This window comes from Hoplias malabaricus, chromosome 10 (genome assembly GCF_029633855.1).
Source record: "Hoplias malabaricus isolate fHopMal1 chromosome 10, fHopMal1.hap1, whole genome shotgun sequence".
In the NCBI taxonomy this organism is placed as follows: Eukaryota; Metazoa; Chordata; class Actinopteri; order Characiformes; family Erythrinidae; genus Hoplias; species Hoplias malabaricus.
The window spans coordinates 5,755,500-5,774,015 of record NC_089809.1 but is presented as its reverse complement, the minus strand read 5'-3'; the positions used below and the strand labels follow the sequence as shown (position 1 = coordinate 5,774,015).

General features: G+C 39.9%; 1 protein-coding gene across 1 annotated transcript; it reads left to right on the top strand.

The window, feature by feature from the left end:
* The first annotated feature begins 664 nt into the window (after positions 1–664).
* Positions 665–11,630, top strand: p3h3 (prolyl 3-hydroxylase 3). The gene is made up of 16 exons (XM_066683296.1): positions 665–1,105; positions 1,729–1,913; positions 3,371–3,529; positions 4,588–4,780; positions 5,065–5,196; positions 5,584–5,726; positions 6,517–6,606; positions 6,705–6,757; positions 7,007–7,086; positions 7,333–7,460; positions 7,564–7,659; positions 8,811–8,961; positions 9,514–9,631; positions 9,787–9,862; positions 10,433–10,573; positions 11,023–11,630. The coding sequence occupies exons 1-16, from the start codon at positions 814–816 to the stop codon at positions 11,191–11,193; spliced, it is 2,208 nt and encodes a 735-aa protein (XP_066539393.1). The 5' UTR covers positions 665–813; the 3' UTR covers positions 11,194–11,630.
* Positions 11,631–18,516: the final 6,886 nt, after the last annotated feature.

Below are 18,516 nucleotides of genomic sequence, written 5' to 3'. Positions count from 1 at the left end.
GACTACCCCACACTTATACATTAAACACTGGACATATTCATTTCCACGCTGAACATTCACTTTTGCACATTTTGCACTCGCACTATAACATTAATCTCTGCATTATACACCAGCTGTATGCCATTCAATTATTTTTACCTTTATTTTTATTTCTATACATCTATTATCTCTACATTTATCTTTATTGTATTATTTAATGTGTGTAGTCAATAATTTCACAGCTAGGTGTACCATGTATGACCTTGTATGTGATTAATGAACTTTTGATACCCTACACTGATCTTTGAATTGATTGGTTCTTTAGGTCTGTGATGTAAGAAACCTTGGCTGTCTGAGTTTGACCATTTAGCTGTCATCGTCACTGCACTGCAGTTTCAAAACTGGAGCCATGTCCTTGACTTCTTATTTTGACATGGTACTTTTAACACATAGGAATGGTCTTTAATTTGTATCCACTAATTCTTAATACGTTCCCACAATATAATGTTTTCTCATTTTCTACCAGTCGTTATCTCTTTAAACAAATGATGCTGATTTTATGATTATATTCAACTACTTTTCTAAATGCTCTCCCTCTAAACCTGGAACAAATTGAATCGAATCAAATGTATGATTCAAATCGGAATCGATTCTTAATATATGGTAATGTAACCGCTATGGCGTCGGAAAGTTTCCATGGTGACTGAAGTCTTCTCAGGGTTTCAGAGGATGTGTTAGCTCCCATACACTCCTCCTTCTCCCTTCTTTCACTCCTCCCTTTTCTCAGTGCCCTCTTTTCATTCCTCATCCCTCCTTTCCTTCTGTTTCTCCGTTATGGCTGAGACGGCTGTGAAAGCTGCTGTCTACGTGGCGCTGGCGCTCTCAGTGCTCCAGGCCGCGGTAGAGAGTATTTTTGCAGCCGAATCTCCGCAGTCACTCTCCGGCCTGCTGCCTGCCTACGACCGCCTCTACTACCTCGGGGTCCGTGCATATTTCTCGGAGGACTGGGAAAGAGCCGAAGAGCACCTGGAGAGATCCCTGTCCGTGAGAGAGGCGCTGCGCTCGGTCAGAAAAACCTGCCACCAACGGTGCTCAACAGCCGGAGATGAGATAAAGGACAAACTGGGTCTGTTAATAAATGTAACTGCAGGAAACCGAGGACACTCTTTTACTGCGGTTTGGCTGTAGCTGTTGTTATTGTTGTTTGCAGCTGCTAAAGCTAAAGAAGACCTGTAATCTTTGAAGTTTGTGACAATGTCAAGAAGTTTCTTCTATAATTAGTTATTCCTATGATATATTTGATTCAACTATCTCATAAAAGTTCTCATAATGACCAAACCAACTTAAATATCTTTTATACTGATGTAAATATCACTTAATTATTATGTTTCACTAGTATCTCATACTAATGAGAACGTTTTCTCAGAATCATGGCTTTCATTCATATCTCATTAATGACTTTGTGTCTTCTAGGCCTTCTTTTTTTCTACTTTATCAAATTATTGTCATCAAATAATGATATAGCATCTCATAATAATGACTAATCTAATCATATTCATGTCTATAACTCACAGAATACATTTCTACCCTAACTGCTTGTATATGCATCCTCAGAATACTGACCCCGCAACAAACCCTCTAATTCCCACTAACTACCTGTATTTTCTGCACCTGAATTCAATTTTGCATTTATTATTGCATTATCATTATGCATTACACCTATGTTTCTGTGTGAATGTGTGTCTATAGATGAAGAAGAAGGCAGTGTCTGGGACCTGTGGGCTCTGGACTGGATCCAGCAGAGAGCAGAGTGTATTAAGTACTGTTTGGATCAGGCGGTCTCTCCTGCTGGTCAGCTCCCTGTGTCCACAGACATTGAGTATGAGTTTGGAAGTAGGAATGCTTACAACTTCCTGCAGGTCACTTATTACAAGGTAGGGTATGTTTTGATGATATTGAAATAAATATTTCAGCTTTTTTCAATAAAGACCCTCTGTATCAGAACACAAACGACCCCAGATTTTCATTTTGATACTCTTCCCATTATTCTGTTTCTCTCAGCGCTACACACTTTAGAAAAGAATTGAATATCCACTGACTGCAAACACGAGAATAAAAATAAATAAATAAACCATTCTATTGATCATGCTTTTTATAGGCTTCCTCCCAATAAGTTACACATGTCCACACCTTTTTTTAATCCTGAATTTCCCCACATTATATCTAGATGTCTTATTCTGTTATTTTGGGAGTGAGGCTGTCCTCCATCATTGGTTCTTAGATTGAAATTTATGGATAGATACGAAAATTTTACTGTGGCCCCTTTCACCTTTTCTCTGTGTACCAAAGCTTTAACCTTTCAGATACACTCTTTCTACTCTTTCCATGATAAGTCCATAAGAATCTAAAACACAGCAACAGAATATATTCCCTAAAGGTTGTCAGTTAATTTAATATAACTATTAATGCATCGGGTGGCACGGTGGCGCAGCAGGTAGGTGTCGCAGTCACACAGCTCCAGGGACCTGGATGTTGTGGGTTTGATTCCCGCTCTGGGTGACTGTCTGTGAGGAGTGTGGTGTGTTCTCTCTGTGTCTGCGTGGGTTTCCTCCGGGTGACTGTCTGTGAGGAGTGTGGTGTGTTCTCCCCGTGTCCACGTGGGTTTCCTCCGGGTGCTCCGGTTTCCTCCCACAGTCCAAAAACACACGTTGGTAGGTGGATTGGCAACTCAAAAGTGTCCGTAGGTGCGAGTGTGTGAGTGAATGTGTGTTGCCCTGTGACTGGTGCCCCCTCCAGGGTGTATTGCCGCCTTGCGCCCAATGATTCCAGGTAGGCTCTGGACCCACCGCGACCCCGAACTGAATAAGGGTTACAGATAATGAATGAATGAATATTAATGCATATTAACATTTATATTAGTAAATTTTATATTTCATTTTAATGTGTACTTGTTTTTTAAACTACTTTTGTGATTGGGAAAACTGAGTGTGGATAAGGAAGCATTAGATCCTTGACCTGTTTTTGTGTGTTTGTGAAAATGAAAGCTTTTGTAAATTTGTGGATATGTTTCAGTTAAAAGAAGGACAATGAATTTTTTCACGTTTTCATGTATGAGAAATGAAGAAAATCATCCAATATCAGAACACACCAGACGTATGCGCACAAAATCTGAAATTGGGATCAGCCATTAAAATTGCCCTCAGTGCAATCATCTCTAATGAACATGAAAAATAAAATGTCATCAGCTGCCTAATGCCTTATTTTTAAATGGTTTTTTTTCAGTTCTTCTATAATAAGATGTGTCACCCTGATGTTAAAGATGGATTATATCTTCAGTATCACCCGTGTGTTTTATAAAAGGTACCTCAACATTGCTCTTGTTTTCACTTAGTTGGGGAAGCTGCAGAAGGCTGCTTCAGCTGCCCACACATTCTTCGTGGCAAACCCGAGTCACTTGGAGATGAGAAATAACATTGAGAAATACAGACGCATGAACGGAGTGACTGATGACGCCTTCCATGACAGAGAGAGAGAGCAAGAGAAGCACTGGGTAAAGCAGAAGAGAGACAGCACAGACACCATTAGAAACAAGAAAGGAGCTAAAGGAATTGGAAGCAAAGAAATATCATTGTAAAGTCACTGTAGGGAAAAGGATAATTATACAATGTGTCTAGTGTCTGACTACAGTATGTGTAATTAAGACTCAGTGTTTTATGAGTGTGAATTTTGGTCAGAAAACATGTCATATATACAGGGGTTAGACAATGAAAGTGAAACACCTGGTTTTAGACCACAGTAATTTATTAGTACGGTGTAGGGCCTCTTTTTGAGGCCAATACAGCGTCAGTTGGTCTTGGGAATGACATACACAAGTCCTGCACAGTGGTCAGAGGGATTTGAAGCCATTCTTCTTGCAGGATAGTGGCCAGGTCTCTACGTGATGCTGGTGGAGGAAAACGTTTCCTGACTCGCTCCTCCAAAACACCCCAAAGTGGCTCAATAATATTTAGATCTGGTGACTGTGCAGGCCATGGGAGATGTTCAACTTCACTTTCATGTTCACCAAACCAATCTTTCACCAGTCTTGCTGTGTGTATTGGTGCATTGTCGTCCTGATATACGGCACCGCCTTCAGGACACAATGTTTGAACCATTGGATGCACATGGTCTTACTGGTGCAGTGTGGAGTTAATGAAGATTGGCCACCAGGCTGCTCCAATTTAGCCATGAAACCTCCCACACTACAATGACAGGTGTTTCACTTTCATTGTCTAACCCCTGTAAATAAATAATGTAATCTAATGATTCAAGTATGCTTCACAAAGCCAGAATGCTTAGCTAACAGTAATTGTGCCCTATCTGAAATGAATTTATGTATTACAAAGTAAAAGTCTGGGAGTAACACCTTTTAAATGTGGTACAATAGTTTTTACCAGAGGATATATAAACAAAATTTTTGTTAGGATAGAAAAATTAATTCTGCAAATGACAACATGCATTTGCTAGCAGGGAATACAACTATAACTACAATGACTATAACTTCAGAGTCTTATGTCATGTCTAACCTTACCTCCCTCTCTCTTTCTTTCTTTCTCCCTCTAACCCCAGGAGTTCTATGACGCTGCTCTCCTGGCAGAGAACACTTTGGACTGGACACGAGCTGTGGAGAGATGGAAGGAGTGTGTGAACGAGACCCTGAAACAGACGGATGACTGCAGAGCCCAATGTGTTATGACTTCACAGCGATTCCCAGAGGAGATAGAAAACACAAAATGGCAAGGAGTGTATGAGAAATCTGCAGGTGCTTTTTTTTATTGCACTCCATTCAACACAAACAACCAAACATAGCAATTTCACAAAGTTCTTCAGTCATGCAGCTAGCTGTAAGAAAATCTATGTAAACATAATTTTCCATTATTTGTTCTGTAGATTAATGGAATAGAGCAATACAACATTCTAATGAAACATACTATTTAACAGAGTTTGTTCCTACACACAATGCTAGCTCTAATGTTCTCAACTGAGATGCACTGGTTCTAGTGTACAAAGGATGCTAATAGAAGCTTTTTTGTTCTTTATATCCAGCACTCTCTCTCTGGCTGTTGTCATGCCAGCAGATATGTGTGTCTCTGGTATCCACTCGACCTGGACGGGTGTCTCCTCTGGAAGACTTCCTTCCACTGCAGCTGGAGCATCTTCATATCGCCCAGTATAAAGGTCAGATATTACCGGGAACCTTACAACACATTACGCCCTTACTGTGGACTAAGATGTTTAACTGAGTACACACAGCTTATTTACCTCCATAGTAAAGGTAACTAACAGAGTGCTGGGGTGCCTGGGAGCAGCCGCATATGAGTATGATTTCACCATGCACATTGCCATCTGCAAGTTAGACAGATATATAGGTATTGGTCTATGGTGAGCAGTATTCTCTGGTGGGATGGGGCACTATCCAATACCTTTGAGATGAGAAGCCTTCAGAATCTCTCAGCAATGTTGCAGTGTCTAGTGTTAAACCTTTCAGAATTGGAGAGGCTGTAAGTGCAGCAATAAAAAGCTGCTGCTATTGCTAGTGCTTATTTTTTGTTGTTGTAATGACAGCTGGTGACCTGAAGGGGGCTGTACAGACTCTGCGCTCACTGCTGCTTTTCTACCCCACGGACCCCGACTCTCTCAGTAACCTGCAGCTTTACACAGAGTCTCTGGAGGGCGACCCTGAGGCTCAAGTCACAGGACCAACACAAGTAAGACTCCAGCGACACTAGTGCGTGGGGGGAATGAACTGTCCTCTGCTCTGCAGTCTGTTCGTGTGACTCGTCTCTTTGGAGCTTTTTACCCCACAATAGAGGCATTAAAAAGAGTTGAACCCTAGAACTTGTCCCAATTTTTACCCTAATCCTGAAGTCTTTCTAAAGCACACTTTTGCCCAAAAAGAAGCCCAGAATCTCGACCGCAGAGTAGGGGCACACTCAGATCAAACCCACTTTAGCTCCAATTTTCTAGACTGCATTATGATTGATCACATGGATTGTGGGTAATTTGCACCAATGTGTGGTGTAAAGTAGGAAGATATACTGTTGTTTTTATCTTTAATTGCAATAATAAATATAATCTATGAATGATATAAGGGAATTATATACATTTATTTACTTATAAAAGTCAAAAACTTGAAGCCTTACTTTTGTCCATTTAATAGGTAATTCTATGCCATACAGTGTCAGCAACTAATTTATTTCCCAGAACGTACACAATAAATATCCGATAATTACTTGAATGGGAGAGTGCACATTGCTAAATGATTTAACTAAAAGATTCTAACTATATGTGGGCTACACTAGGTCCATTGCTGAACTAAAGGATCACAACCTTCAAACAAACTTATCCTGGGCTTATTAACTATATTTAAAGTTTGTTTTTTTTCCCCATGTTTTCTTTATGTTGTCTGTTTGTTTGGGTTCTTGAAAAGCGCTGTATAAATGCAATGTATTATTATAATTGTTATGGCTTTAATGCATGTTACTGCTGTCTTTGCAGGAGATTGCCAGCTATGTCAGCAGAGCCTTAGCGGAGAAGAAGCTGCTCTACTTTGGAGTGGAAAACTTGGATTTCCAGTTCAATGACCCGGTACAACACACTGTTACCTAACTCTGAGGGGTTATTTTTTTTTGGCTTCTCAATACTTTCATCCCTTAAATTAACCAAACATGGTCTTCCTTGGACAGGATCTGTGGACACCAGAGGAGGTCGTTCCTGAGTCGCTAAGGGAGAACTGGAGGTGAGACAGACCTTAATGTGAAATGCTGGACTAAAAGCATTGTATGTGATTGGGTCACATACTCAAAGCAAAGCATGGGCTTCAGGGGTTCAAACCCTCAAGACAAATGTAGTATTTAATAATCGGATTTTACCGCAACAAAAACAACGAGTGTATGTGTATATTTTACTATGGGGAAAGGTTTCAAATGTGATATAATGTGAAATTACAGACTCAGATTACGCTAACTCTGATTTCTCTTTCTTTCAGGGAGGAGAGAGAGAAGCTTAATGAGAAACTGAAGAAAGGGGAAAAGGTGTTAGAAGTGGATGAAAGTGGATTTTATGCTGGTGAGTTGTTCTCTGCTTCTTCACACCTTTTATGCCTCCTCCACACATGAAACCCAGAGAATGAGAGAACTCCAGAGATCAGACACACTCTCGCAGCAGGAAATCAAACATGTGCTTTAGGCATAGCGCATGCAGGAGAAACTCTGCATCACCGTGCATGTGTGAAAGAGGCGTTAGACTTATGTATCCTTAGTCTAACACAGAAATCTTTCTCTTTTTTATTCATTTTCCTCCTCTATGCTGTAGGAGGTCCAGTTCCGTTGGTTGGTGTGACCATTACAATGGAGGATCAAGCCCTGAATGGAACAAATCGTGTTGTACTGGATGGGGTTTTGTCCAAATCTGAATGTGAAAGAGTGATGCAGCTGGCCAGTGTGAGACAATCAAAATTTTTACCACCACATGACAGGTCAATAACAATAACCCAGCAGGTAAAGTTAGTAAAGTTATGACCTCACTCTGACTGTGATGTTCCAGGTTGCTGCCTCAGCTGGCGATGGTTATAAAGGAAGACGTTCTCCTCACACTCCTCATGAGAAGTTTGAGGGCCTGACTGTTCTAAAAGCTCTAAAAGTAAGACATATAAAAATATTCAGGTAATAAAATCTGCTACAATAAAGTTACTTTATATTATTCACACACAGTTGTTTATAAGAAATGTATAAAAATATGGGGATGTAAAAACATAACGCAGAGTGCATGTTAACTTGTGGCTAATGTTTTAGCTTGAGGCTAAACTGTGGCTCTAGGACATTCCAGAGCAACACGGGTTGCTTTAGATTCTCTTTGGACTCTTTTAACAGTGAGCTGATTGGCTAATAGTGGGACTTTCCCATTAAAGCCACATCATGAGTGGATTTCAAACATGTTGGGCAGTTTTTGGCTAAATAGCTTTATATTAGATATATAATGCACACTGGGCGGCACGGTGGCGCAGCAGGTAGTGTTGCAGTCACACAGCTCCAGGGACCTGGAGGTTGTGGGTTCGATTCCTGCTCCGGGTGAATGTCTGTGAGGAGTGTGGTGTGTTCTCCCTGTGTCTGCATGGGTTTCCTCCAGATGACTGTCTGTGAGAAGTGTGGTGTGTTCTCCCTGTGTCTGCATGGGTTTCCTCCAGATGACTGTCTGTGAGAAGTGTGGTGTGTTCTCCCTATGTCTGCATGGGTTTCCTCCAGGTGACTGTCTGTGAGGAGTGTGGTGTGTTCTCCCTGTGTCTGCGTGGGTTTCCTCCGGGTGACTGTCTGTGAAGAGTCTGGAGTGTTCTCTCCGTGTCTGCGTGGGTTTCCTCCGGGTGACTGTCTGTGAGGAGTGTAGTGTGTTCTCTCTGTGTCTGCATGGGTTTCCTCCGGGTGACTGTCTGTGAGGAGTGTAGTGTGTTCTCTCTGTGTCTGCGTGGGTGTCCTCCGGGTGACTGTCTGTGAGGAGTGTGGTGTGTTCTCCCAGTCTGTCTGTAGGTGTGAATGTGTGTCTGTGTTGCCCTGTGAAGGACTGGCGCCCCCTCCAGGGTGTATTCCCGCCTTGTGCCCAAAAATTCCAGGTAGGCTCTGGACCCACCGCGACCCTGACTGGATAAGGGTTACAGACAATGAATGGATGGATGGATAGATATAATGCCCACGCTTATCATGATGATGATGATACTAATAAGTATTTTCACACTGCACACTCTCAACACATTCAATGATTTTTTTTTTTTTGTTGTTAAATTGTCTCCTATCAATTAGTTGGCCCAGGATGGAATGGTGAACCAGTCTGATGCCAAGCTGTTGCATGAAATTGGAGAAAGAGTCAGAACGCTACTGCATTCGTATTTCAGGAGCCACTCCGCTCTCTACTTCTCCTACACACACCTGGTTTGCCGCTCAGCCATTCCAGGTATACAACCTGTCACACATAACCACTGCAGTCACACACAATCATGCATCTTTTGCATTAGTCTCCTACTGATTCAACTTCAGATTAAAAATAATGCTAATAAAGAATAATGTATATGATCCAGTCTCAAAAATCTCACCTGAAACAAGCGGTGTTGTGAACTGTGTTACTTCCTGTCAGCTAGTAAAGTGTATTATTAGTTTCGGCACAAGGGCCTTCTTGTAATTTTGTTTTCAAATAGTAGCAACTAACATAAATAAAAGTGTTGTGTTTTTTTGGTTTTTTTTTTTACATATTTTCTTCATAAAATGCTCAAACTGTTTTGTAGATCCCAGAAACAATCAGTTTACACACTGTAGAGTGGGTCCCTCACAGGGGGATAGTCATGTTAAGTACTGAATCTCTGAAACCTCCAGATCATTAGGTGTCAGTATAACCGCTCTTTCATAATGTGAAGAAGAATCACTGGAGAAAATGACTGAATGTGCCTTTTAAACAATAATTCAGTCACTGAGAGCGTTTATGTGAAATTTGTTGATTGTTTTTGTGTAGGACATCAAGATGGACGTTTAGATCTGTCTCATCCTGTCCATGTTGATAACTGCATTCTGGAGCCAGAGACTAGACAGTGCTGGAGAGAGGCTCCAGCGTTCACACATAGAGATCTGAGGTGTATATATACACACACACACACACACACATACAAAACATTGTATCCCTGTTTTTGTAGGTGCCGGTTTTACCTTCTTACATTATTTGACCAGTAGAAACACTCCAAAATGATTAAATTACTGAATGTGTCCAAATGTTGAAAATTCACTGCAGTGCAATTCTTTACCTGAATGAAGACTTTGAAGGAGGGGAGCTGTTCTTCACAGACAGAGATGCAAAAACTATCACAGTAAGTTACTAATTCCTACCTCTACTTTCAGTGACACAGATCTGTGAAGTAACTGCACCATTGTAGTGGGTGGCACGCTGACCATTTTGGTGGGGGCTGTTTTTTTTTCCCAATCAAACCTTATTAATAAAAGCAGGCTTAATAAATATATTCCTATGAAAAATAAAACCCCATCCAAGTTGTAACATGTACATTACAGCAGCGTAGAAAATATCTTCACCTAAAACTGTTTAAAAATTCAACTTGAATTATGCCCTGTTATGGACTGGCGCCCCCTCGAGGGTGTATCCCCACCTTGCGCCCAGTGATTCCGGGTAGGCTCCGGACCCACCGCGACCATGAACCGAGTTAAGCGCTTACAGACAATGAATGAATAAATGAATGTGTTTCTCCATGAGAAAATTGAGGCGTTTCCAATATAAAAGTCACTGCATTCTGATAATAGATTTCAAGACAATAAAGAATTTTTGTACATCCACATCTAGGATAAAGTTTGTATGTATAAATAAGTTTTGTAAAACTTGTGTGTTTAATTATTATGACAAACATCTCTATCTTCCTCGTCTGTAGGCGAGGATCCAGCCGACCTGTGGGAGACTGGTTGGTTTTACCTCTGGACCGGTCAACCCTCATGGTGTTACTGCAGTATCAGCGGGCCGCAGATGTGCTCTAGCTCTGTGGTTCACCACTGAAAAACACCACAGAGATATGGTGAGACACAGATTGGGTTTTATAAGAAGTCCTGCCCTTCAGTAAAAAGACAATAGCAATTTTTTTAAATCAGTTTATTTGTTTATATTTTACCAGAGATTTCATATATGTTTTTGTAATGTTACTGGACATTTTATTTTTGGGTTTATAAGCCCCTCCCCATTTAAAGGGACTGGAGTCTTCTCAGGGCATCTCAAGATACACTGTCCCATAAGGACTGCTGAAATAAAGTTTTATTTCCATGGAGCATTAGCTACATTTGCCTCGTAGCTCCATTTCAAATCTAGAGTCAAACATCAGCCACAGAACTTGTCTCGACAAATCAGTTTCACGTTCTGTGTGGGGAAAGTGGGAAAACTGTAAAGTGTAATTTTATTACAGAAATACGAGTTCTGTACAGCACTCAGCCTGTGGGAGAGGTATGATATTTCTTGTAAACATGCTTCCAGGAACGAGAGGAGGCTGAGGCCATGTGGGCAGCAGATGGACAGAGTGTGGTGAAGGAGAAACAGGAGGATTCAGAGGGCAATCTTGCACCTGCTCGCACTGGGCGTAGTCAAACAACTAAAGGGAGGAGCAAAGAGAGGGAGAGAGTGACGAGCGGGCGGGATGAACTTTGAGAGAGTCCCACAGCCATGACCTTTACATGAACCTTTTTTTATGTTCAGTCCAGACATTTACATGTCTCCAAGACTGTGCGAGTCGACACTGTCCTGTTTCCATTTTTGTTTTCACATTTTTTTTGATGCAGTTTGAAATTTCCAGCTTTTATTTACGATGCGGTAAAATGTCATGAGCAACACTATAATGTTACTAGGCAAAATGTACTTTATTAACTCTTTTTCAAAGTTAAGATCTCCCTGCTGTAAAGTGAGGAGATTCTGGATGTATTTTGGAGCTTTTGTTCTGATATTTATTTGTGCCCCACCCAGATGACGTGGCTTTGAAAGGCCATTTAATGCCGAAACCCCAGGATTCATTCTGTGAAACCCTTTTCTCAGAATAAAGAAAAAATAACGGAACTGAACTTTATGGACTTGTCAGTTTTAATCTGATATTCACTGTTGTAAATCTAAAAATAAAGATTGAAAAAGTAAATCACTGTGAAACCAATATATCTCCAGTCTCCCCTAGAATTAAACCAGTGTAAGGATGAGAAGAAGAGTTGTGAGCTACTATACGCTGTCAGGAAGAAGTAAGGTAACTAATCAGCTAAAGCTGGGGCCACACCAAAGAATGAGACAATCGTGAAAACATGGGTTAACGTGGAAAATCACAGGGCATCACATATTTACGCAATCATTCACACACTCTCACTTTGGGGTATTTGGCACAGCCAGTCCACCCACCAACATGTGGGACAAAACCACAGAAAAAACCCATGCAGACACAGGGAGAACACACCAAACTCCTCACAGACAGTGACCCGAGGCGGGGCTCAAACCCACAGCCACAGGGTCCTGGAACTGTGTGACAACGACTGTGTTGTGCCATCGTTCTGCTCATGTTGCATGTCAAAATGTTAAACCTATATTACCATCTCATCCACCTCCACATATGAAGTCAGATTAGTCAGTTTACTGGATGACACTTTAAAACGACTGAGGAAAAACAGGAGGAAGGGAGAGTGAAGTGAGAGAGAAGAGAGGTGACGGACCACAGCACATTAGAAACGACGGAGAGGCAGAACGAGACAGAAAGGGAGTGAGAGAGAGGGTTATTTGCAGGGATAGATGCAGGGAGAGCGAGATTACAGATAATCCCTCACAAATGAGTGCATTTGTTTATGAAGCTTACAAAGCTTCCATTTAGAATATGGAATAATAATCCATGCAAGAAAATCATTTAATCATTCACATCCACCGCCACCCCACCCCTCTCCATTGCCACGGCGCCATAAAAAGCACAGTGATATCTTTGCCATTAAAACAAACCCTGAGGTCTTGGACCTTATGTCGTGGTGTAATGCACTAAATCGGCCTTGAGCTGTGATGTACGCGTGGTGTTAACCCTCTCATGCGTAATAATGTCCATTAAGCAGAAAGATGGCGCAGTAGTTTAATGGATGAGGAGGTGGTAACCTTTTCCTATGGGTTTTAAAACACAGCGCTAATCTGTATTTAAGAGTGTGGCCAGATGCATGAACATTCCTCTTAGGTAAAATGACTAAAACCCTCTTGTGCTGGTTTTCATTGTGCCATCACTGTATCACTTTACCGTCCACGATCATCTCCGTTTCCCTGTCAGAGGGACCAAACTGCATCACTGTTATGTAAGACATGTCCCAGGGCCCTGTAATAGGCCCCAGGTATTACACTGTCCACCAGGTGATTGATGTAAGAGATTTATGAGTGTTGCCTCTTTGGAGCCGTACTCCAATTTATTTTTACAGAACTCAACAGAAAGTGTGAATTTAAAACCAGTTTTAAAAGGGAATTATTGTTAAAATACTTTACCATGGCATTAGCAGATTCATTTGGGCTTTTGGAGCTCACCAACCCACATGGGGGGGGGGTGCTGCGTAAATCAGAAAACATGGGATAAAACGAACCTTTCAGACTTGGTTCCACTTCCAACCGCGAGTGAGAAGTAGATTTGTCCCGCCCACTCTTCTGAGTCTCTACAATCACATTGCTGGACCTGCATTTATGGAACAAAACAAACAAAACAAGTACAGAGAAATAAGAAAACTGATTAAATAAATGAGAATGGAGAGTAAAAGAGAACTTCTGCTCCTCACTCTTGGGTTCTCACGCTGAACTGAGGTGTGGCTCGTTCTCATTTAAAGGAACAGGCGCTGAAACCAGCTGTTCTTGAACAGGGCTGTTTAGATGGGGAGATGGGTGCTGTATTGTTTGATCCTTGTGGTATTTTGACCAAGGTATTTCACATACCTTGTGGAAAAGAGATATTATGTCCCCTGTAAGGAGCTGAAAATAACACTTAATTTGTATAAATAAGAGGGGGAATCAATTGAAAATGATCCCAACTAAAAATCAGCAACCCAAGTCTTGCTGCTGACCTGAAAATGTCCACTAGATGTTTGTGTGTGTCATTCTAACATGCAAATATGACTCAGTACTGTGGCTCTGGAGTGTTGGGAATTGAAGTTGTCAAAGAGCCGCACTGCTTTCTTATAGCTTCTAACAATTTAATTCCAAATTGCTTTTCTGGTCCATATTGTCTTTTTGTTTTTGGAATACAATTTTAATTTTGTTCTTTCCATTTAAGCTTTGTACAAGTTCTCACTGAATTAAATATGACCCGTGAGAGTATTTTTACTAAAGCACTTATCTAGTGTATTTTCGGGGTGAATGTGTTTGCAGAAAACCCAGAACACACAGATTCATTTTTGCTGTGTTTAAAATAAAGAGGTTTTTTTTAAACGATACAAGCCCGATTTAGCTGACTGTCTCTCAGTGTTCATCCTTCCCGAAGTAACACCCCTTCCCATCCCTAACAGAATATAATCCTGCCTTCCTGGCTGTGGGTGGGGTTGTTATTACACCCCCTCCACCCCAAACGCTTCCTAAATCCAGTAACAGCTCACACAACAACTGACTTTGTTTCATCTCTTTAGCTCAGCGTGTCGACTGGGTAATTGTATTGGAGCTGAATGTACAGCTGTTGTTATTATTATTATTATTATTATTATTATGGCTGCAAGCATTCTCCACTTCCTTACTCTCTCCCCTCTTTTACCCTCTTTCTTCTTCTACTAATTAGCATTCTCCAAAGTTTATGCAACACCAAATCTAGCCATGATCTCAAACTGGCTGTTATACCTTAAATAGACATGTCCCGCAAATCCTCTGTTTACTTTTCAGATCCTCTCCTGCCTTTCATTTCCATCTTTCCATTAAAATAAATTTGGAAATCCAGCTCAGCCATCCACAACCCGCACCCAGACACCAGCTGCACAATTAAAGTCTGCTTTTGCCCATTTTGCAAATTATATTTCAACAGAAATGAGTTTGATTTAGAAAACCGAAAGCAAACAAGCAAAGACATCATTTAAAAAAGTGTTTTTGTCATGACCCCTTTAACTAGGACTCCCCCGATAAGTGCTAAAGCTGGGAGGGTGAATACAGCAGAATTAAAAATTCTCCAGAGCTCAATCTTCTTGGAGGAAAACACTAATTTGATTACATTTCTGCTATTATTATGAAACCAATAGTATTTTTAAAGCTGCGGCCTTTGGAAAATATTTCTAAATAGATTTCTCTAACTTCCTACATTTTCAGGGTCAAAATACTTTAAATGAATGCTTTGAGCTTAAAAATATTGATACAATATTGTGGAAGCCTGTTAAAGTGTACAATAACTGATGATTAATAACAAAATTAGTACTCTTAATTTGTCTTAGAAATCTAGAAATTGGCAACATAAAAAAAACAAAAACAAAACATGGCGATTGTAAAATTTCCCAATGACCCCATTTTTCAACATCCTGACCCCATGTGAGGTCAAAACCCCTAGTTTAGGAACCTCCACCTTAACACATGACCTCTCCCCACAGCTTCTCAACTTCTCTCCCTCGTTCCTCAGACTCTCTCTCTCTCTCTCTCTCTCTCTCTATCTCCATCCCCTGCTTTATCCCTCTGACTCTGATCTCATTTCATCCCCTCCAATCCTCATTTGTCCATCACAGAAGTGGCAGAGTGAGGCACAGACGCAGAGATCTAGAGGTGAAGCAGAAGAGCTTGATGTGAGATTGTCCTGGGACCACACCAGCCACTGAGAAAGTTTGAGTAACTGAGGCATCTAAGGACCTGAGGCTCTCAAAAATAAATTAAAACAACAACAAACATACATACAAAGAGGATATTATTCCGGGAGGATCAGGTAAGTGATCAGCTTCTATTTATGTTCCATTCAAAACAATCCTTTTAGACACGCATTAAAATGAGTAAATGCAGCTACTTTAATATGCTCCACTATAGACACAGGTGTTGAATTTTGCATGCACGATTTGCATAATATCTATAGAAACGCGTGAAATGAATGGGTTGCTACACATGACCCTAAGGTCACTCTCCTAGAGATCTCCCAGCATCGGGCTATGATGGAGCAGTGAAAATGCATTCTCTGAAGTGGCAGTGCTCCATCCAAAATACTGATACTTGAAAACCTCAGGACAGATCCCCACAGAACTGTTCCTGCATCTAGTGTAAAGCCTTCCCAGAAGAGTAGAAGCTTTTATCACAGCAACAGTGAACACATGTCCTGTTAACACCCTTCATTTCAGAAAAAATGCTGGATTGTCCAAATATTCTTGGCTATATATTGGGTTGTAGTCTATTTCATTAAACTGAACTCAGATGCAGGTTGTATCAGGCAGGTGGAGATTTCTTGACAATGGTTTACAATAATATTTAACCGTGCGAATAAGTAGGAGATTTTGATAACAATCTTGAAGGGTCTTGGGAAGACATTTGATTTCTGTGGTAATTAAAGTCTCAGACAAAAAAGTCATATAATGTGGATCCAGGATTCAAATGTTTAGGCCACACTCACACACCCATTAGCCACACGGCGCCTCTCTCTCTCTTTCTCTCTCTCTCTCTCTCTCTCTCGCTCTCTGTCACTCTGTCTCTCTCTCTCCCCTCACTCACCTCCCTAGCTCTTATCCAGATGCAAAGAGCAGTCAGTAATCGGATGAGAGCAGATTTGACTCAAAAGGCCTCCCTTAAAATCTCGGCAGCCGGGATTTAAAACCTACTCTCCCTTGCCTCTGTCCATCCCTCCATCCCTCTCTCTCCTGCTCTGATTGATCCAGTACTTCTAAATTATTGTCACTCCATTTTTGTGTCATTTAGACTTTGTATCATGCCCAGTCCGTGCTTTTATCTGCTTTATCATACACCTAATAACACAAAAATACAAACCCCATTTCCAGAAACGTTGGGAACTTTTATTTACTGAACTGATAAAAGCACAATAATGTCACTGAGGAACCTAATTGTGTTTTTTGTGTTAATTGTGTTGCAAAATCTGCGCAAAATCCTCCTTCATTCAAACCCAGTAATACTCCCACATTTAACAAATTCACATTCTCATTGTAGAATGTTTCAAAACCGTTTAACTTAAATATATTCTATAAAAACTTCTCTTTTTTATATTAATTAAAAAATGTCCCAATTATTCTCCCAACAGGATAAATTAATGAACATTTTACAAAAAAAAAAAAACAATAAATAACAGATAAATTCAGAGAACACACAATATTCAGAAAAATACTAGTAAAATTAACATTAAGTCTAATATAAGTCTAATATAATAGTATAATTAGCATTCAGCCTCATTTAAACAAACCAGTTGCAATATTTTACAAATGCTAATTAGCAAAGGTATCTGTTAGCCAAGAACAGAATTAAGCAGTTAGCATAGTGTTCTCCCAGATGTGCATTAAGCTCCAGTCGTGTTACCAACAGATCCTAAAGAAGCACTGAAGCTGCAAAAATGTGCTAGCCTTCACCCTAAATGTGAAGTGTTTGTATGTAAAAAACCTACTGGGTTAGCAAATCTTGAATGTAAAAGTGAAGCGCTAGCAAATCATAAAGGTAATAGGTTAGCATACTTAAAACATTGTGGACAGTATAGCAGAGCCAAAAAAATACAAAATTGAAGAGTTAGCATCTAAAAAATAAGGTTTATTCAATTAACTTTACCCTTTCTCCAAGAAATAATTATGTATAATCAATTGAGTTTTGTTGTAAACACAGTGAGTGGAAACAAAGCTAAGCTATTGGTTTTGAACTGCGTGATAAAAGTTAGACCACACTAAATCTCCTCATCTCACTGTTAATCTATGCAGAATGAGGCCAAGCTAAAGTTTATTATTAATTTAATTTATAAATATATTATTTTGAACATTTATAAAGGGAATGAATGCGCAGGAAAGATAACAGAGTATAACACATTGAATATTTCTTCTTATTTCGAAATATTTCGTTTTTTATTGCGTTTTGAGTCCTGATATTGTGGCAGCCATAAATATTTTGTCTTTAAGTTTTATTTTTTATATATTTAATGCATGTTTTTATACATGAAATACATGAAAAGTAAAGGTAAAGTGAAACCCTTTGACTAATAACCATGACAGAGCAGCTCCCTCCCTCACACCCTCCTCAAACAAATTTTAAGCAAAGTCGTTTGGTCATAAGCACAAGAGACTACCACAGATTTAAACAGCAATACAAGAAAAGGGATCATAAACCTACTCTCATTTTTTAAGGTAAGATTTCAATATGTAAACTTCCTTACAGTAATAATAATAATAATAACAATAACTTTTTCCATGTGCATTTATGAGTTGTAATTTGGGATATAAGCAAGTTGGAGAAGTTGTCACAGAGACAGCTTTTTCACGTTAGTATTTTCAACTTTTAGAAATGACTTGTGAGAAAAATTATTTAAGAATGCCTTGTTGCAACTGCGACAGTATACATTATAGAGGTGAATATTTGTATGGGTCATTGGGGTGAATAATGCAAAAGTAAAGCTAAAGTGATTAATGATAGTAAGTAAGTGTTTTTTTGTGAGTAGTAGTAGTTTGGTATCTATAATCTGTTAAACCTAATTTTCTTTTGCGTGAATCCAGACTCAAATAATGATCAGTGTTAGGCATTTTTCCTGTGTCATAGGAAAGTAAGCTACAATTCCTAGCTTTATTCTTTCCTAACTTTTATTCTTAGAGAATCAAGCTTAGATGACATCACTTTGAATGCACTTTTAATGCATTAAACCAAAAGCAATAAAGCAGATGATTGTTTGTGTAAGCAGGTTTGTATAACTATAAATTTTTGAATGGTTTGTGGGACTGAGGTTGTATGAGCGTATATTTTGCGTTCATCCTTATTTGTGAGCATTTGCAAGCCAGTTCAGATGAGTTTGAATTGCAAATGCTTGTCCGAGGCAGGGAAAGATTTAGTTTCACAAAA